This window comes from Tinamus guttatus, unplaced genomic scaffold (genome assembly GCF_059628265.1).
Source record: "Tinamus guttatus ecotype Peru unplaced genomic scaffold, ASM5962826v1 Tinamus_guttatus_pri_ptg000376l, whole genome shotgun sequence".
Lineage (NCBI taxonomy): Eukaryota > Metazoa > Chordata > Aves > Tinamiformes > Tinamidae > Tinamus > Tinamus guttatus.
In genome coordinates, this window is record NW_028288910.1 from 2,157,324 (window position 1) to 2,179,598 (window position 22,275).

General features: G+C 39.4%; 1 protein-coding gene across 1 annotated transcript in view; it reads right to left on the reverse strand.

Annotated features, from left to right (window-relative positions):
* Positions 1 to 4,767: 4,767 nt before the first annotated feature.
* RNF13 (ring finger protein 13) overlaps positions 4,768 to 22,275 on the reverse strand; it is a 28,166-nt gene continuing 10,658 nt past the window's right edge. The window contains exons 5-10 of the mRNA XM_088530504.1: positions 15,605 to 15,692; positions 13,164 to 13,254; positions 12,013 to 12,118; positions 9,635 to 9,728; positions 7,427 to 7,507; positions 4,768 to 5,900 (exon numbers count right to left, since the gene is read on the reverse strand). Of these exons, the coding sequence (XP_088386630.1) occupies positions 5,536 to 5,900; positions 7,427 to 7,507; positions 9,635 to 9,728; positions 12,013 to 12,118; positions 13,164 to 13,254; positions 15,605 to 15,692 (825 nt within the window). The 3' untranslated portion in view covers positions 4,768 to 5,535. The remainder of the gene's footprint in view (positions 5,901 to 7,426; positions 7,508 to 9,634; positions 9,729 to 12,012; positions 12,119 to 13,163; positions 13,255 to 15,604; positions 15,693 to 22,275) is intronic.

The window sequence follows — 22,275 nt, forward strand, 5'->3', positions numbered from 1 at the left end:
GTTCAGCTAAAGCTGTTAACGGTAGTACGTGAGTTCAGTTACCTGGTATCTGAAGTGCATCTTCCACCTTTTGATTTTTATTTTAGTGCTGAAATTAAAATAGCTAGAACAAGCCCATAGCCCTCAAGGGGGTTTACTTTTAATAGTGTTTGGTACAGAAGACACATCTCTTGCCTCTCCCATAAAATCACAGAATCCCAGAAAGGTTGAGGGTGGAAGGGACCTCTAGGGATCACCTAGTCCAACCCCCCCTGCTCCAGCAGGGACACCCAGAGCAGGGGCACAGGGTCCATCCAGGCGGGTTTGAAGATCTCCAGAGCAGGAGCCTCCACAGCCTCTCTGGGCAGCCTGTGCCAGGGCTCTGGCATCCTCACACCAAAGAGGTTCTTCCTCAGGTGGAGATGGAACCTCCTGTGTTTGAGCTTCTACCTATTACTCCTTGTGCTGTCACTGGCCACCACTGAGAAGAGTTTGGCCCCGTCCTCCCTACATTCACCCCTCAGGTACTTGTACCTGTTGATCAGATCCCCTCTCAGTCTTCTCCAGGCTAAACAGGTCCAGCTCACCTAGTCTTTCCTCCTATGATTCATGATATTAGTACGTGAATCGCTGATTTGCTCTGTACCTAAACTTCACCTAACAGCACTTGAAAATTGTGTTATTTGGGACTGCTGGCTTTGGTTTAGCTTTGGGGAGTTTTTTTAAGGCCAAGGGTAGTAATCACTGTCATTAACATGGCACTGAGTACTACTCATCCCTTTTCTTAGGCAAAACCAGTCTTAAATGAGTATCTGCTCTATTAGGCATGTGTCTCTAAGGCATTGTTCGCGTAACTAAAAAATGGATCTAGGAACTAAGAAGTAGATGCTCCAAGATGCATTTGTTGAATTTACAAAGCAAAATGTTGTCTGTCACTAGAATCTACCTAGAATACCTTTCTTCAATAACATAAGCTATTAGCAAATTTCATTCCTGATATTTAACTCCCATTTCTCAGATTAAAACACAATTTAAATACAAAAGCTTATTCTCCAGTGTTAAAGCTTATTCTCCAAATTGTGACCTCATTCAGACATTTTGTTTGCATTTTGTCTCGCAAGTTTAAAAAAGAAATAGTGAAAATAGTCTTAACACTTTAAATAAAGTTCCAGGTGAATAACTGATTTTATCTGCTGAGATTATATATGTATATACGCTCAGCATATATATAAACTGTTTTCCTTCCCTTTTGCTTAGTATAATTAACACTTTAGATTCTAGCCCATTAGTCAATGTTACATAATTTAGCAGTTCCAAAAAGTCCCAAGGTAACAAAGCTTATTAGCCTCCTCCACCTTCCCAGATTTACCATTCAGGATTTAGTAAAAGGATTCATAAATTGGAACAGTACAGAAACCTGATTTGCACAGTTTCTCATGGTTTTCATGCTTGTAATTTGCTCTTTGCTGTCTTGCTAGCGCATGGAAAACTTGTGTCCAAACTGCTCATACCTTTCAGCTCTGCAGAGTCCCACACGACACACAAACTTCCTGCTGTTACAGTAGTTTCTGTGATTCAGTCTGTAAAGCTGAGCTTTCCATTCTACAAAACGTGCTCTGGGCACTCATTTGCTTTATGCTTGTTGCATCTTCTCTTATACGAGCGTTTCCCAAACACCAGGAAGCTCCCCCAATCCCAACACATACCTTTTTTTGTTGAAATATGTTCTTATTCAAGGTTTGGATAAGAGAACACATCACAGCTAGTGTAAGAGTAGAAAAATGTGCAAATGGTAGCCGAGAGCAAAGCCCTCAAAGGTGCGTGTGTGGGGAGGGGTTAAGCATAGTTCTAGCCTATTCAAATTCAGAAATATATACTGAATATTGACCAAATTGCTTCACTTTCCAAAGGCATACTTTCCCTTCCTTTACCCCTCATGCTGTTTTGCTCTTAGACTGCACGGCATCTACTGGAAGACGGTTGGGGCCACATTTATTTCCAGAATCACAGGGCTTTTTAAGTTTTTAATGCTGATTTCCAGGCCATTCACATCAGCCACTGCCCTTTCTGCAGTTAAATGCCACTGTGCTACTTTTTTGCACCATTACCATCCACAGACAGATTTTAACTGTACCGGTCCATATTACTTATCCTTTCAAATACTTTTGCTTTTAAAATGATTTTGTGTTATTTAGAATTCAGTTACAGAGTAGAACTGCAGAAGAAAGTGCATTTTAGGCATTACCCAATTTTCACATGCAGTCACGCTGTTTACATGTAGCTCTCCATTAGCACCATCTGCTCAGCCCTGGCCCTGGAGCTCGCCCAGCACTGGGCACTGCCCTTCGGTGGGAAGGAGGGCGACTGTTCTGCTCTTTTTCCTCCATACCTTGGGGTTAGATCTCCATTACTGACCTGTCAAAAAAAACAGAAGTAGCAACACCTATCACCTTCCTCCAGACACTTCTTACTGCATTCCTTCCCCCCAACAAACGAGATCTGTCACCGTCACAAGCTGCAGTCCCTGCTCTCCCATGGCTCCCGTACGTTCCCGCAGCCCCACCGCTCTCGCGGTTGGAGCCGTCCCATCCTGCCGCCACCCCGGCCGCACCGTTCCTCCAGGACCGCCCTGCCCGTTACCCACCAATAATTCTGTTCATCATCATCTGGGTATTTTCTCCTCATGCAATGAAAGGGTTAGGGCAAAAGCTTGCTTGTAAGGAGCTATTCATAGTAGTCAAACAACTATATTTTGTGGTAATTGCCAATGACACCTATGCTATAATCAGAGAGAGATAATATACTTTCACACACAAAATGTGTTAATTTAGACATTAGTTATGGACAGCTATTAGAAGAAAAAAATCAACCAAGTAATCAAGCGTGGCCCTCTGGAGAACAAGGGTGCCATTCCTGCGGACAGCTCGGAGTCTGCAGTAAGACCGACAGACTTCACGTGAAATTTGAGGTGCTCATGGCACTTCAGACGTGGTTCTGCTTCATGTGAACAACGTAAGCAAGTCACAGTCCAACAAGAAAGCCGTATATATCTTTTCCTGTAGGTTTGGACAGGCCATGCCTTTAGAGACACACTTATCCATCAAGTCTTAATGAAATGCACAAGTTCAACAGAAATAAAAGATTCTTAATCATCTAGAGTATTTATAATATAAAATGTTATTCATTTTCTTCCTCATAAGCAATAGCAATAGACAAATAAGATAGATTACGGAGGTGTCACTACAGTGATTATTACCAAGGCTTGCTGAAATAAATTTATGTCCACACCATTCGAAAATGTATAAAATGGGACAAAAACGAAAACACACACTAGATTTTGCATGGAAACAGCGGCTCACTTGCTGTGTGCTTTTCCTGTATGTGATGGGGAGTAGGACAGAAATGAGTTTAACTTTGTCATGGCAGCAAACACTATAGTGAGGGCTACATACATCAGGCTGCAAAGTTCACTGCAGCTCAGGCACCCCAAACGTGCAGAGGGCATCGGCTACTGCGCGAATAACCACTCACAACACACAGTAAAAGGGAACAGCAGGAACCCACGGCCTGAACTGTCTGGCTGCAAATAAACAACCTTCAGCTTAGTCATTTTCAAGAGATCAGTTTTCATACTTGGACTTAACTAAATATATTCAAGTTTGGGTGGAAGTAACACTCATTTTAAAACTGTGGAATGGAATTTTATGTGGTGAAAACACAATCCCTTGTTTGGCCCTAATCCCACAGCTTGTTGGTGGCAGTGGTTTGAACACAGATCATTCTTTAGTAGTTAGCCTTTTGCCACGACTATTTCTGAAAAGTCTAATTTTTCTTAGCCAGTCCAGGAGGGATGAATTCCCTCCCCAGGGGAGGGACAGGTTGTAAGCAAGGAGGGTGGAGATGCACTTTGCGTTAGCTCAGAAATAACAACTGAAAAAGCCTCACCTGTAACACGCTCAGCCGGGATTTGGCAGCTCCTGACTTCAAAGTCTGCAGCTGCAAAGGCCTTGGCACAGCGGGCAGGAGACACCAGGGCACCCCGGTCTTCTCTGCCTTTCCCCCATTAAAGCACAGGCAAAGACCTCGAGCGACTGAAACTCCTACTCTGAATTCACGAGTTAATTACACAAAGGTTTTTTTTCCCTTTTTTTGTTGTTGTTTTTCTTTTCTTTTTTTTTTTTTTTTTTTAAGTAACTTAGTTCTACTGCATATATGGTTGCTCAGTGTAGTACTCTGTGTGGGTGAATTAACCTTACTTAGAGATCTCAACAGTTAGGTGTTCCGAATCTTTGAACATTTTTAAACTTACATTGATCGTACCCTCTTCTATATTTATTACTGTGCAAGTAATGCAAAAGTTAAATAAATTCCGTTTGATACTTAAAGTGGAAAACATGTTTATTAACATTCTTTCAAGCTTTCCTTATTCAAGGCCATATAAAAAACTCTGCATTTTGATTATACATATGTGTTGTTACTTTCTACATAGTTACAGAAGTATTCTATATAATTTACTCTTTTCATGATACACTGTTAAGTATTGAGTTCTGTTAAATAGTTGTTAAGCACTTGTTTTCAAATCAGGTATTTTTGAAAATAACTTTTTTTTATATATACATAGTTTAGCAGACTATTGCAGCACAAAATGCTCTTTAAGAGGTATATGACTTGAGGACCAATTGAATACTTACCTAAAATTCTTTTTCTTTTTTTTTTTCCTCTTCCCTCTTTTCTTCCCCCCTAAGAGGAACTTTGCTTTTTTTTTTGTTTTTTCTTCCCCCCTCTCTCTCTGTTTTGGTCACCCCACATTTCCAACATGATCACAGGAAACTAAACTACATGGAAGTAGCAAGTAGGGTCAATTAATGTGTTAATGAGAAATCTTACTTTGTGAATCACTTACAACTCAACACAAATTACAAATTTCCTTATCATAGGAACTGCTCAAAACGAACTGCTTAAACTCAGCTGCTGTTGCAATTGCCAAAAGATTATTTGAAATAAAAGTGTCAGTTCTGCTTTGTTTTAATACACCAGAATATGGAACACAGATCTGTTCTATATTTTTTTCAGAAGTGATGGCAGTTTTCAGGAAAACCCTATACAAACATGCATCATACATTTTTAGTTGGGCTTACGGAGTAACACCATACACATACTAAATATTGCTATCGGTATGACATATGACCCAGCTGTACCTACAAAATGTAATTGGAGAGGTGGGAGGGAACCTATTTCCAGCTAAATCCCGTTTCAACAAGATACTGACATTTAAAGTAGAGTCTGTGTGACATTTCTGTTGATGTAAACTATTAACATTATTCATTAGTACAGTGAAATCCAGTTAAACTCTTCAAGACAACAGAATGTGTAACTGAATATCAGAATCAAAAACAAATCTATCTGTAGTATGATTAAACCATAGTACTATTACATGAACTGCTCCTACTGAAGTAACCAAATGGATTATAAAGTAAAATATATTCCCTATGTAAATGTTTGTAAAACACAGCCATAAGAACTCTTTTGTTCAAACATTTTTCATCATTAGTAGTCTCAAACAGTGTTTGCCACTCTGTACTCCCTGTCATCACTGGGCTGCAGTTGAACCACTACACTTTCTTCATTTACTCCATTTTCTGCATCACTACTATCAATATTGTCATTGTCATCTTCCTCGTACTCCGAGGACTCGGTCATGTTTTGATGGGAATGAGATTCTGACAGAGCCCCAAATGACTGAGTACTGACTGAGGCGAGTGGCCTAAGCAAGGGAGTATTTTCAGATACTTCGTTCTCTTCTTGACTACTGTCTGTCTCAGAATCTGAGTCCCCCTGGGAAGGGACCACTTTCTGCTTACATACAGGACACGTTTTTTTGGTTTTTGTCAGCCATGGGTCCACACACTTGCAGTGATATGCTGTTAGAAACAAAATACAAGTGCATCGTTATCTAAATACAAAGGACAAATAAATCCACTAGATTGTATTTATGTTAAAATAATGATTACAAAATTCTTATACAGAGAATTTTAGTTGCAAGCTTGTTGGCATGAAGGCAAGGTCTATCCTTCCGTGCAAAGCACCTAATCAGGTCCAAAATCCTTATCTATGATAAGCACTATTACAAATAACACAATAAATGATTATTCAGTGAGTCTGAGCTGCCCAACATCATTATTCTCATAATGCCTCTACCTCATTCATCCAAGGAGGCTGTATCAAAACACCTTGTTATTAAATAAACATTAACATTGCAAGTTTTAATTTGGGTTTACAATCAGCACAGCAACTGTACTGGCCTTGTTCAAATTCAGCAAAACTTTGCTTGAGTGTCATATTTATTATATTAAAAACTTGGCTCTACATGTTAAGTTAGACCCCTAACTGCAGGGAGCTGGGTTTAACCACAACTTCCACTTTCAAACATAAGTAGCTTGACATGGGTACACACGTTTCATACATGCTTTTTTGTGCATGTAATTTTATGCACACAGCAATTCATGTGATGCTCTGCATTTTGTCAGGAACCTCTGGCATCAGTGCTGAGGTTTAGCTAACTTTGTGGTCCCTGGGCATGACGGATGGTTCTGTGCTTTCCCTTTTAAGAAGTCTCTGTTTGTGAGCCTCTTGGGAAGATGGTTTCTCTGAATGAAGTCTCATCTGCTCTGCTTAATGCATTTGTGGGACTGTGGCAGCGGGCGCCTCTTGCGTGTCTCGGTGAGGTGGGACTTGGTTTTGCAATGGGGAAAAAGAGCAGGAATTCACACAAAGAATCTGGTTAAAACTCCACCCAGCCAGCATGGCTGCAACATGATTAATGGACTGAGGTGAAGAGAAGGTCTAAAGCCAGAAATAATATATCCTCTCTTGATAATTGTGTATATATCTTTACCCAAAAATGTGTTAGTTTAGAGATGCTCTTGGGCTTAGGCCTCTTCCTGCATTTCTGGATACAATCTCTTAGTATTTACACACAGTTGTGGCAGTCCTTTCTGCTGAGTGCATACCTGTGTGGCTGCTAGATGCAGTTTTTGCAGTGGGATTTATTTGAGAAAGACTGCTCAACTCGTTACAGTAAAAATGCTCCACTAATTTTTGCACTGGCAGCACTGACTTCAAGGACACAAGTCTATACAGATTATCTTCACACTACTGGACAGGCTGCTACATCCATCCACATCTCCATGTCACGAGTAATCAAAGAATTACATTTAATAAAATCAAGACTTTCATAGATGGACATCCAAAGTAAAGGTAAAGTAGTAGTGTAATCTTTTTTTTTTTCTTTGAAAAAAGAAAAAAGTTTCTTCCCCCAATTTGTATACACTCTCAGGCAAAAATAATTTTTAGAAATCGGTAAATCGACATATTCACTATGATTTTTAGACAGTGTTTTAGATAGCTGTTTTAATGCAAATGCCAAACCTAAAATACAGCTGCTTACCATGAGAACACGGAAGGATCCTGAGCTTGTCTCCATCCTCATACTCATCCAGACAAATGGCACATACGTCATATTCATCTCCTGCAGTGCAAAGCAGAATCAGTTTTGCATCAAAAGATTTACAGCAGACCTTTCCAAGCACAAACAAGTTGTTTTGGAAACAACTGCAAAAATAAATTATCTTGATTAAATAAACTGCATTTGGGAAATCTTTAGTAAGCAAAGTTCTCTCCTAAACTGCTTGGCATATATTAAGACAAAAATATTTTTAGAAATACAGAATTACCCATCTACACATATCACAATAGCTGTGTACTTAAGAACAATGAAAAATGCAAAATAAAGCTGCCAGCACTTCAGCAGATCTTATGATTTGCTTTGTCAAGCCTACATTGTAACTGTGCAGCCAGGCAGATGGACAAGTAATGAACAGTAATTAGATCAGTGACAATGCCATCTGCAGGAAAAAGACAATTTAGAAACACCTACTAAACAACAGAACTGTACTTACTCTGGGGCAGATTTTAAAGAGGCATTTTAGAGATCTACATCCCATTATGTCTCAGTCATATCTATGTACACACATACACACGAAAATTCAACCCCCAGCTCTCCTAAAAATACATAGGATCACAGAATATTATGGCTGGAAAAGATCTTCCAGAGCCCACCCGTAAAACCAAACAGCTTTGTGTCAAATTGTACATACTCCCATAGCCTATTAGTTGCCACACATATTGTGCTGTTTTCCATGTACATGTGAAATACAAGCATTTTTGAAGCTTATTTCCTGAAGTTAAGCTCTTATTTTATTTAAGCAAATGGACTAATTTCTAGAGATCTTCTGGAAGTAGCAGTGCCCTAACTCTCTTCTCCAGTGTTCATTTTTTTCAGTGTTTCAGGTATACCAATCAATCCTACAAAGTAATCTTTATTTTACCATCATGTGCTTATCAGCCTATTTAATTCTAGAAAAGTGCTCAGGCCACTGTTTGCCCTTAACAACCCTTTTATAGTCATATGCAGCCATTTATTCAAAAGTGATTCATGATATAAAGCAATGTAAAAAAAATAAAAAAAAAAAAAAAGGAGAACTCTAGCTATAGTTGGTCAAAAACAAAGCTTGGTTGAGTATAAAGACAGACACAGATGTTTTAAGCAGTAAGACTGCACTACAGACAAAAAGAAAATCCAGCCTTCCCTAAAACAGTATTACAGTCCTCAGGAGTTGCTTTCTGCTATCCTTCCAAAGTACTAAATACTTTGTATTTAAATTGCTCTGCCCTCCTAAAAGCATTGTGATAAAATGGAAGGACCATTCCTCTGGAAAGTGCGTAAAATATACCCACAGAACAGTTTTACTTTTATAGTCTATACAGAATCAGGGAATTTACAGGCCACAAACACCTACGCATTTGCAAACAGATGACCGGTAGAGTGCATCACACAGTGACTGACTACTGTGGTCCCTGACAACAGAACAAGAAAGTTTTTTGAAATTTCTGTATTGATTTTCATAGAATCACAGAATGCTTAAGGTTGGAAGGGACCTCTCGAGGTCATCTAGTCCAACCCCTGCACACGCAGGGTCACCTACAGCACATGGCACAGGACTGCGTCCAAGCGGGTTTGAAGATCTCCAGAGAAGGAGACTCCACAACCTCTCTGGGCAGCCTGTTCCAGTGCTCTGGCACCCTCACTGTTAAAAAATTTTTCCTTAAGTTCCTGTGGAACTTTTGGTGTTTCAATTTCCGGCCTTTTCCTCTAGTTCTGTCCGTGGCCACCACTGCAAAGAGGCCGGCCCCATCCTCCTCACTGCCTCCCTTGAGGTACTTCTAGACACTGCTCAGGTCCCCTCTCATCCTTCTCTTCTCCAGGCTGAACAGGCCCAGCTCCCTCAGCCTCTCCTCATAGGGCAGATGTTCCAGGCCCCTCATCATCCTTGTAGCCCTGCACTGTATTTTGTAGTATACTATAGAATATTTGAATTCTCATCACTCATAAGTATAAGGAACCTACTAGAAATGTTAGAACTTTTTATTTCAGTGAGTAGGGTTAAAACATTTTTTCATACTTTCACTTCAGATTCCACTAGCCATGTCAAGTATACTCAAAGTTGTCTTGAAAGTTACAAAACCCCTTCACTTAGACTTTTTAGTGTTAGAAACAACAGGGTGTAATTTTTTAGACAAATAAAATTTCACTTGCCTTTCTTAAATTTATGTACAGGAATTTTCTTAAGCTGATCTTTCCTAAGTCGATTCCTTCTTGCCCTATGTCTGTCTTGCACAAACTTTGTGATCTGGAAAAAGGCATAAATAAGACAACAATAAATTAAAATGGTAAAAGAACATCAGAAGTTTTTGCTTGTGAGTAGCCACTTAATTTAGTTAGAAAGGAATCCTGGCTCAAACTGAGTCATCTGCTTCCTGTCTGGGCTCAAGGATGAAGCCAAACAAACCCAAAGCAGTAACATTCTTGATGACCACGGCACTTGAAAACAAACAAACAAAACATACAAAGCTTTCCTGAAAATGAAAGAAAATAATGTCCATACTATACAAAACAATCCTCATTGCTCCAATCCCCTACTGAAATCAGGCACAATGGAGGCAATGTTTCAGAGCTAATATTGTTCGTGAAACTTGACTGGCTTCACTTAGAGCAGATTTAGATTAGCAGAGCTCTTCCGCAGGACGGTTGCCACGTTCATCAGAATTGTCTCTGTAGTACCTATGCTGTCATTGACCTGCTAACGATTCTTTCTCCATTTTCCTAATAGTTCTTAATGCGACTTCTAGTCTATTTCAAATTTTAGCACTTATGGTATGACATTGTTCTTCAATGATGACAACAAATGTATGTGACAAAATGGCCTTAACTGAAACATACACACTAAATCTTTTGAAAAAGCAAAAGCAAAGCAGCTAAAATGTAGGTGTACAACCTCTACCTGCGGACAAAGTAAACGGTGGGTGGATATTAATGTTACAAACAGCATTAATATTTCAGTTTGGGATATCTAAAGGACATTGCTATATTTCAAAACGTATCATGTGATACAGAGTAAGTGGGAACCTACTTATCAGTGATATGGATAAACATTATTTGGCAGAAATGGTAATTAGTTCTTGACAAAAAATAGAATTTATTCATCCTTCTGAAACATACATGGCTTCTCTTTTTAAACACAGCTGGATCTAAATTGTTAATTCAGGTATTTTTATCCTAGCTAAAAATGAACTGTATGCATGAACTGCAGTTTTTCTGCTGAAATTCAGATACTTAATAACAACCAGAGCCTCATATTCACTTCTTTGTTGAAACCAAGACTTCCTGAAGAGAAACACAGCGGTAATAACAAAAGAACATGCATCAAATCCAACCCAGCATCTCTTCAAGATTAAATTCCTGCCTGTAGCAATTATGTAACTAAGCAAGAGTGCGTTCAAATTCCAAAACACAGCTTTCAATCAACTTTTTCACAAAGAAAAAGTATTTAATCAAGCTCGTTGCTTTTAGCATATGGCTGAACATTCACCTAACAGTCACTTTCCTATCTAGAGTCTCCTTCGAAAAGTATTTCAACACTTCAACATAACTTAACAGCTATTCTGTTTGATCCCTCAGCATGCAATATATATGTATTCATCCTGTATCTAGGGTTAATCAGTACACATCCATAGATGCTGTACTGCAACCTGGAAAATGCTTTCAAACACTTTTCCTCAGCTTTTTAAAAGTTTAACATGACGTGGGTAAATGGATTTAATAACTTCCAACACTACAGAGCCCACTTTCAAACCCCTCAACTATCGATCCCAAATATATACACATAGTACTCTACATCAGGCCTACTTACATGATATTCAGTGTAATATTCTCCAAGTTCCTGGCTGTTTTTTCCTGCATTTTTTTCCCCACAACATTATTCTAAGACATGGAAAGGGTCATTTATTTTAGCACTAGGTATGAAGTTAATACTTTGGACCAGGAAGAGAGTCCAAAGTGGCATGCAAAGTGTTTGGAAATAACGTGCAGTTGTGCTATTTTCCCTTTTACAGGCAAGGAGCCTGGTGAGTGCCTGGTGAGAGCACGAGCCCACTGAGCAGCCCGCCGGGAGGGGATCCGTGGCGAGGGCCCTGCTCCGGCAGCTTCCGAGCCTGCAGAGCCACGGGCACCGCTGCAGCAAGCCTCAGTGCAAGACCTGCACACTGCAACAGGGGCACCAACGGGCATGAAACAGCACGGGGCTGAGGAGGGGGGACCTGCCCGCAGGTAAGAGGGCACAGGGACACGTGGTTCATTAGGGAGGGAAGCGGGAAAAGCCTGTGCAGTGGAAGGGTAGGGGCAAGGACAGCCCTTCATTAGGGGATATATACTGAGGGGGACGCCCTAGGGGTGTCTGACATCCCTTTGACAAAATATGCAGCTGTTTATTGCACTGAGAAAGAAGGGATTTCAGGCAGACACAGTACACAGAATTCCTTGTTCCTTTACTGAATCCCTGCATTTTAACTCCAGGAACCTATACAATTATGATGATTTGTTTGGAAGCAAAAAGTCATTAAAGAGAAGGAACTTACCATAAATATCACTATGAGAATAAGACAAATCCCCACTATTATTAGGAAAGGGATTAAGTAATACTCCAAAGGAAGACTGAACTCTGGGATTAACACAACATGGCCACTGTGGAGAAAAAAAAATATCACTTTCTAAAGAGGTTAGAATTTAAAAAGCAGTGAGATTATAGAATACAATGAAAAAAACATAAAAGTTATGACCACACACATTAAAGAACATAATAAATGATAAATAAAACAACAAATGACACTTGGAGAGCTAAAACTAATAAACTTTCCATGTTCATATACACTAAAACACCTTTAAAATAATGCAGTAACTAAGAGGACAGAGTAACCTCCTGAACCCATACAGTAGTCAATATAGTCCAAAGAAAAATTCTGCTTGCGCTGTTTTGCTTTTAACAGCCCCTAGGGCCCCTCAGGGGTCACACATACTGACTGCTCGCTTCCCTCCAACCCCAGTTATGCAAACAGCACTGATGGTCTGAGCAATCATGGAGCAAATCTCAGCTTCTCCTAACACACCTTCACACATCCAGATGGCTCAACATACAACTTTGTTAGTTTACAAGACTCCAGTGCAGAAAGCAGCAAACTGGGAACACAGTGCTGAGTAAGCACTTCAAATTTGACATTTAGCTTTACATGGCATTTCTTCCAAAACGTATCTAGCACATAATATCCTTTAATAATATGGTAATAGGCTCAAATATCTCAGAACCTCGCCAGTGTGGTGTTCAGGTTACAAGTGACAATAAGCAGTAGTCAGTAAGTATTCTTCAAACAAAAATTGAAAACACAAGTTGGACTGATTTCATCTTTCGGGCCCAAAGTGAAGTTTCATGCAGTTGCCCCAGATAAAGCAGTTTAACTGTCAGTGACTGAACTAATTTCACTGTAATACATCAGCCATTCTGTCACAGTGTCCACTTGTTCGTAACTACTTGAAACCACATACTAACAAAGCAGAACAGGAGAAAATGCAAAATTGCAGATTCAGTGAAATCAGCAGCAAATAAGGTTCACTACTTCCCCGGGAATACCTGCAGCCCACTGTTGTTACAAAACCCTCTTTTAAACCTCTAAATACTAAAAAGAAGCAATGTTGTAATGCAATGGACAATGCGGCTGCTTGTGAGGTAACTTACCCCTTTTCATAAGTGAATTCCTCTTTAAGAGCATTCGCTGATGTCTCACCAATAAAGACAGAAGGAATGTCAATCTTCTTTAAAACCTCAACTGAATAGAAGAGAGGGAAAACAAAACCAGCATTACATAGACCGAGTGGGTACGCTTAGGACACAAGACTCAAAACATTAAGCAATCACACCATGAAGAGAGACATCTTTTAACATAAGGACATATATACCGATGTATGAGCATGCTCTGCCTTCACACCACATGAGGAGTGGTATTTTTTTTTTCCTGCCAAATATCTAGAGGCCTTATTGCAAATACAAAACTCAAATTCTTAATGGAACATTTAAAACTGACATAAAAGACCTTTTGACAAAAAAGAATTATCATTGGATTAATTTTAATGAGAGTATCATTATTACTCTGAGACTGGACAAAGTCACACAGCTCCACTGATTCCAGAAGCTCTGACAAGTCGTATGATTTTATGACCTAGTTCTGGCTTATCAGCCCTACGCCCCTGCCTTTCCCCTTAGACGTAACTGAGCACTCTGAAAACAGTCAAAAAACAGAAAGGAGAGAATGAAAAACCCTCTCCTCTACTTCAGTCCAGTAATAAAGTGGATGAAACTGCCACCCCCTTCCTTGCTAACTACTCAGAGCAATAAGCTCAAAAAAAGCAACTCAAATTAAAAAATACTGAGAGATAAATAAAAGCCAACCAATGAAGCAGTCTGAAATGTATGAACTAGAAATGTCTTAGCTGACTGAGTTTACATCCCACATTCCAGAAAACCTTTTCCTCGACTTCATGTTGATTTGCATCTCGGACTTAGTTTACACTCCAAGGTCAGAAGAACCTTAAAGTTAAATCAGTAACAAAGCATTTCTTCCCACCTCTATCCCTCTTGAAAAAAAACACTGTGACAAAGAATGTGTTTTTAATTACTACAAAACAGAAGCAGAAACAGCTTAATGTCACTCTATAATACCCCTATCAGGGTTTGTTGTATTCTACATTTTGAGTTTATAGTGAAACCTGAAAATAAGTTTCATGTGGTTTGGGAATTCATTTAAGCCATGTACATATAGCTTTCTGGGCGACTCAGCAATCACTTAGAAATTAATTTTCAGTAAGATATTTTGCTCAACACTGGCAAATGCTGGGAAAGAGCTTTTTGGTTCTCATTAAAGTTCCTGTCCCATTGTAAGCTCAAGAGGGAGAAAAAAAAAAAAAAAAGAAAAACTGCCACAGAGAAAGCTTTATCAGCACTACATTGACATGAACAACTTCACAGATCTAGTCCTTTGAAACGATGAACACTTACACAAACAGTGCTATTTTGAAGATAATGACATTTTTAAGGATCAGAACTTCTTAAATTCTCAATAGTACATTTTGTATGCTTTTTTTACAAGTATTTTATAGGGAAAAAACACACACCAGAAAATAAACCAAACATTGTGGCTAGATTAGATGATGTTCTGTATATATTCATTCCATGAAAGGGGGAAATCAGAATCAACCAGGAATTGACATAATGTTCTCTAGCATATTTCTTCCAACTGAAAAACTGAAAATATATGTGAATGTATATACAACATACATTCACATAAGCTTACTCAAATGAACAGGAAAAAAAATGCACCAAACAGTGCAATAGCAAAACGAAACCACTAACCACAGGCTGGCTGAGGTCAGAGGGGCCCCCAGAGCTCACCCAGGTCCGTCGCGCACAGCTCGGCCGCAGGATCCGGCGCGGGCGCCTTCCGAACGCACCCGCGGTGCCCTGCTCGCGGGCTGCCGCCCCCACAGCCAGGAGGGGCTTCCCCAGAGCCAGGAGGAGCCTCCCGCGCTGCAGCTGGTGCCCACTGCCTCCTGCGCTGGCGCTGACAACAGGGACACCGTCCTCACGGCGCCCTCCCTTACGTGTTCGTACGCGCTGGAAAGATCCCCTCTTAGTCTGCTCGAGGCTAAACAGGCCCGGCTCCCTCAATCAATATTTATTATTAAATCAATATGTATTTAGAGGTTGCATTTTACTGTTTGAATTCCATCTGACACAATAGAGCTTGACTGATTTTTTTCCCTGTGGTACCACCTAATCTTCAACACAAGTTGCCACAGCTCAGCTCTCTTCCATGCTCAGAAGATTCAATTATGTTAATCTATCCAAGTCAGTAAAATAAAGTCAGCCATACAGATCCATCTCAAATTTAACCATTTAACCCAGAAAAGCTCAACTAAAACATAAAGGAAAACAAAAGAAAGGTAGGATGTGAAAAACAAGATAACATCAAAAAGAATATACAAGTATACCTACACATTCTAACATATTTTATTTGCTTTTATAACAAGGGCTTGTCATAATATTTTAAAATGACTTTAATATGGCACACTCTAGTGGGTGAAATGATTTTCAAACAGGAGAGAAGTGATACCTGTACTTACTGTCGTTGGATCCCATGCTTATGAGGTCATCGGAATCAACATTGTGAACTATCGCTGCCTTGTACCCAGCTCGCTGGGCATTTAAAACCTGCAAGCCATAAGAACTACTATTAGACTGCTTTAAAATATAGTAACTTGCTATTCTTCTGTAAGACAAGTTGCACTTCAGGAAATTGAAATATCAGCACAATTTCATCTTCACTTAGAAAACAACTATCAACTTTCAAAATAAAAGTAACACAATTATTATAGCCATACAATTCAATACTGTTTCTCCAAGAGAAAAAAAAAAAAAGAAAAAAAGAAAAAGCTTTTACATTGATTAAAACCAGGATTAAAATCCTCCTCATGTATAGATAAAAATAATCTGTAATCTATTTTTAAAATAAAGGCTATAACTGATAGCCCTTGAGATGGTAACTGGAAAGCTTAAGGAACCACAGGGCGCAGGACGCGCTCTGAAGGGGAGCGTCGCCTCCCCCCGCGGCTCCGCGCGAGGCACCCGGACACCCGATAAATTCAAGAGAAGCACTGAAGAATGTATGTTTTACTATCAGACAGATTACTCACATTTATCTTGCGAGTCAGCTTCTTCAGGATGCCTTTTTCTGGGCTTTTTTTGTTAAATCTATTTGCTTTTTTTGAATTATTTTCTATTTTGGGTGACAGCACAAAAGTCTGAAGTAACCTTGATTTCACTGCACCCTTCTATCACTCCTAAATTGCAAAAGGCATTTTTTGCCTTTACATTTCCCCTTCTGGTGTTACCTTTGACATGCAAAACTAGTCCTCAGGAAGGACCCTATATGAGCTTTTCCAAGTCTATCACTTCACTCAGTTTATTTTCTTAGAGGTTGCAGCTTCTAAAATTTAGAAGATTAGTAGTTTGGGTACCTTAATCTCACCACAGAGTTCTCTTCCCAAAAATCTGTTGCTCAAAGTAACACAATTTCAGTCTCACGCTTTAGTCTTGGTCTTTCAGGTTAGGGGAAGGACATGGAGACTTTTGCTGCATGCATGCCTCATCTCTTTCCAGCTCTAACAGTCTTGCAGCTAATATTTCTTCTCCTGAAGCTCTGCAAAAATCTAGTTCTGTTTCTCCCTACTTCCAATTTACTTTTTATGCTCTAAATACGCCTTGAATTTCCTACTCTCCTATCTCCAGTTCTAACATCTCCCCAGTTTCTTCACTGTTGGCCATACCTCCAGTTAACGGGTCATGAAGGAGTTCAGGCACTTAAATTCAGCAAATAAACCAATTTGCATTTTCCTCCTAAGTAAGCTTTCTCCTTCATTTCACATCATTTCTCTCTGTAGTTTCAAAATCGTATTATGCAATCGTAGCCACGGGCATGCAGAATGATACCTGCTCTGCCATCTTAGCTTCTGTGGAAAATGCTGGCATTGCTGCTCTTCTGCAACGCAGACACAATCTAAGAGCTAAGTGGTTCCAAGGAGTACTAAGGGAAAAGGGAACTCAGGGTGAACAGTTAAAGCCTTGCTTTGTGGAAAGATTTGATTAAGAGAAGCACATGGAGCCATTCAGAAGAATAGTACTGTAACAGAAGGTTAAAAAAAAAAAAAAAAAAAGCACAACCATATTATTCTAATCAGTGGGGAAAAAATGAAATAGTGCATGATTTTATCTGACACTTTAGCTTCATGAAGAAAAACAATTTAGCACAGGAAACAAAGTCTGCATGTTTACACTACAGGAGGATAAAACCAAGCACAAACTCCTTTAAAACTCCAGCTACGGTCCCTTGGGTAGAACTGAAAGTTACTTGGGATTCAACCCTCTACCACACAATTCTTTCAGTATTAGTTGTCTACGCCATGCACTTATTTAGGGCCTTCATTCCAAGTTTTGCTTTATCTAGATTATAACCGTTTCACCCTTTCAGTTTTCTGATCAAAAATGAAGAATTAAAATATTGAATTGGAACATGAATTAGCTTATCCTGCTGTACTGAAGATTCACTACAGAAGCCAGACAAATACATCTTTTCCTTATATATGGCAGCACACATTTCCTGGTTATAAGAGAGACGATATGAACTCAAACAGAGAGAAAGAAATTCCTGGAAACAAATCCCAAGAAAACTGTTCTGAAACTGAAAAGGATTTCTTTAAATCCTCATACTGGGCCACATTATATCCCAATGTATTTCCATTAAATCACATCTATTTCATAACCCACTGCACCCAAGTCTGCAGTGCATCTCCTCTATAAAGACTCAAATAATCTGGATTACATGTGTTTAATCTTAGACTAACAGTTACCATATATCTTTCTATAAGCATGAAGAGCAGAGCAGTCTGCCCATTTAAGGCATCGCTATTTATCTTGAATGTATGTGGTAGGTGATGGTTTCTTTAGACACGCTTGTAAATTAGTGACTCAATTCCCAACTCACAGCTTTTAGTACATAGTTCCAGCACTGAATCAGTACTCCCTGTTAAAGTGAGCACTTAAATTTGCAGTAATAACAGACCCATTTCAAGTTAGTGATTTCAGAATCTATCAAGAGGAAAGCAAGCAGGTTGTTTCATAAAATGCACTTCATTTCATAGCAGTCATAAAACTTCAGTCAGTGACAATAATAAACTTTTTATTTTTCATAAAGTGCTAAAGCAAAAAGAATTTAGAAGTCTGTCTCTATTCTTAAGTTGCTACTAACGAGCAGCAAGAGACTAAAGATATTTCTCTAAGTGACTATAAAATGAGCCAATTTGTAAAATACAATCCAATTAAAATGGATAAAATGCTACACTTAATTTCTTCACTAATATTAATGTTGTTCTTGCCTAGATTTAGCAACATATCATTATTAGTTACAAAATCTGTACCTCAAAATATTTAAGAGATAAACACAAACACTTAATCATGGAAAAAAAATCATACTTGTTTTCAGAGAGTGGTAAATATTAAATATTTTTATATTAAAATTAAATATTTTTAAAATATTTTAATTCAACTTCCTATAATACTGTCAAAGGTATGTTTTGTTCATAGAGCGGTTTGCTTGTTGCTATAGAATCCCAGCACTCCAAGTATTCAATATTTGAGGAGAAGGTGCTCTTAGCAGTTCCCTACCCAAATACAAGACATGCTAGTCCCTGAACCCAAAAACATTAAGTTGTCAGATGAAATGTTAAGTCACTTGCTTTAAAGGTTAGCAATTTTTGTTATACCTCAAACATTCAAAGGGATGCACAATTATTTTTATACCAGAGAAATTTCTAAATTAGGTCAAAAAAATATGTATTTAAATGTGCAGTTTTACACCCAAGAAACAAGGCCCTCCAATATTTTTCCAGGGCAGCTTGAGCTACAAATATTTTGTAGAATTTTTTAAAATATTCTTTTAAGTATACAGATAACCAGCAAGTTCATAAAAATTAAGATGAGACAACCTGACAAAGTTATTATTGCTGTTATTACCTACAACCTATACTCCGTAAGAGCAACGAATGCTACCTCAAACATGATGCCACCAGCAGTAGCAGCACACAAAGCAGCATGTAAGACCCCTTGACTTTGCTCCGTTCAGAAACGCAGGGTTACGGGATTGGAAAGCTAATACTTGCTCATTTAATCATTCTGTATTTTTGCTAGTCTGGTACACCTATTACAAAATCAAAAGGTGCAGGATGCTGCTTTTATGCAATGGGCACATAGGATTTGGCAACACATGAAGAGGAAAAAAATAGTATGCACTTCTTACCGTCAAGACGACATCCCTTCCCCGTACGCAAGTGAAGATTGATATGGTACACAGATAAAATCTGCAACAGCAGGCTCTCTAGACCGACCTGCTAAGCTCCATTTAGTGCATGAAAATCTACCACCCTCATGACTTACATAATCACAGCACAGTTGGGGCTGTGGAGATGCCTCTGGAGATCATCTATCCAAGCCCCCAGCTTAAGCAGGGGTACCTAGAACATGATGCTCAGAGCTGCGTCCAGTCAGGTTGGGATTATCTCATCAGATGGAGACTCCACAATCTCTCTGGACAATGTGTTCCAATATTCAGCATCCTTGCAGAAAGAATGTTTTCTTACATCCAAACAGAATTTCCCAGTTTCAGTTTGCGCCCACTGCCTCTCGTCCTGTCACTGGGCACCACTGAAGAGCTCTTGTCTTCACACTCCTGCTATCAGGTGTTCACAGACGCTAGTAAGATCCCTCCGAGCCTTCTCCTCTCCAGGCTGGGCAGCCCCCCGTCCTCGCTGCCTCTCCACACTCGAGAGATGCTCCAGTCCCTTCAGCACCTTGGCGGCCCTTCACGGGGTTCACTCCAGCCCACCCACGTCTCCCTCGTACTGGGAGCCCAGCACTGGACACAGTTCTCCAGCTGTGATTTCAATTTGTATTTAAATAGTAGATTTCAAGATTCCAGTTTTATAAACAGGATTTTTATTTAAATAGGAAAATGATAACATTCCTTAAGAAATAAGATAAGCACTATGAGACCAAAGAAGGTATTTTTCACAAACTCCTGCAGGTAGAAAACAACATACGACTAGCTTTCTGTGTGTCATAACTGGGTTTACTGTGCTTCTTTTGTCTTGTCTGGAGCAGAAAAACAAACAACCAACCACACACACACAACCTTTTACTACTGCTTTTTCACCAAGAACTGCACCCTCTGTCACTGCACCGAAATAAGAAACTTATATTACACTGCAGTGTTTCCAAATACTACTTCTTTTGGTTAAATGTTGTGCAGATAAAACATTTTAAATAGGGTTCAAATCACAGTTGTAAAACAGGCTCATTGTCAGAAGCACAATGCTTAGAAACCATGACCACAGACAAACATCATCTGCAACTGCTACCACAAGCACACATTTAAAGGCACATCTATCTGTAAAAGCAGTTTTGCTTCTTTAAGCTGCATAATTTGGTCAGATTCGGAAGCTTTAACTTCTCTAGTTACCCAGGGCTCCAAATATAAAAATATTAATTATGTGCTAAACCTGAAGTATGAATCTATTTTTAACACACATCTATTAATCCATTTTAAACACTCATCCAGAAAGGGTGTGGCAGCTTCAGGAATTTGTTTCTTATTAAAGAGCAACTTGCCATTACAAGAACATGACAATCAGCTCCTTATTAAATGATTACGTCCCTCAGATTGGCATCAATTCGGCTTCCCTCACCATATTTCTAACGCCAAGCAGCAAAACAATCTTAAGGCAATGCACAGACACCTTGGGGCTTCTCAGTGTTTTTAAGATCAGTGTTACAGGTAGAAAAAGAGACATGGCTTGGAGCCTGCCCAGTATTATGTCGCTAGAGAAAATATGCACAAAATATCTAGAACGATGCATGTGTAATAGTGTGGCTCCTGTTGCCGAAAGAGGCAGAATTTTAATGCATCTTTACCTAAATTATATATAATCCAAGAACATTCTAATATGTATTTTCATATGCAACACAATTTTACATTATGTTTATTTAGTTGGACGACTGTTTTATGCAGGCAGAAAATATGTGATAGCCCTGCATGCTGCAGATGACTTTTTTCCACATTTGGCAATGACCAATGCAGGCCTGAGAAGTTAGTTTTGTAATTACACGGGAGTTCAAAGCACAGTACCACCTACAGACACGTCCCTTCCACACAGCTCACCAACAGGAACAGCAGTAGGGATCACTTACAACAAGTGAGAAGATGCATTACAGGGCCCTGAAGCCCTTTCATTTACTTTCAGTCTTCACCCTTCACCTTTTGAGACAATTCTGTCTGTAATAAATCACTATATGTGAAGAAAGAAATGTCAGGAAATAAATGGTTTCTGTCGTAATTCACACATGAAACTAGAGAAGCAGATACTCATCTCTATTTTGAGTTATTAAATATAAAAAAAAGGATAGATGGGACTTCACAATGGACGGCATTTAAGTGCACCTGTCCTGTCCTACGTATCTGACAGCTGATCATAAAATAACTCACATCTCGACGCAGATTTTCAGGCCCTGTCTTCCATGAGCACCTGACTCACAGCAGCAAGAATCTCAGGCTGAAGACACGTTGGCCACACACACGATCTCTCAGTCCGAAACGCACGCAAGCCCCCAGAGCAGTCCTCGAGGGGAACACCCTCAAACATCACCTTCCCCAGCATTCCAGATCTGTGGTGTTACGGATCCCAAATCCCTGCACCACCAGCTAGAGACAAAGCTCTGCAGTTTGTTGATTTGCTGAAACCCTTGGACAACTTACTAGCATATTAAGCCCTGAAAATTCCTGGTCTAAAAGTATGTAAACAAGGGCCTCAGAAATTAAGCCTCAGGCATATAGTCAAGAACTCAAACAGGGGCGAGCAGGAAATCAAGTAATATTTTTAATGGCTAGCCACACACTGATTTCTTCAACAAAATAAGTTTTCAGTGAAAAAGCATTTGTTGTATTTTCTGACTAAAAAAAGTATTCTGTTAGAATATTCCTGACCTGTGCCATTAACAATAGCTGCAGCTGACCCATCAGCTTAGGGACAGCAAACAAACAGGCAAAGAGAATATGTGAAAGTAGCAGTTAATTTCCCACCACCATCACCCGCTTCTTCCTGAGCCAGACACACACAAGGTGAGGAGGGATTTAGAGTACAAAATATCTGAAGTTCCTGAGCTTGATGCTGAATACTTTCTATGATAA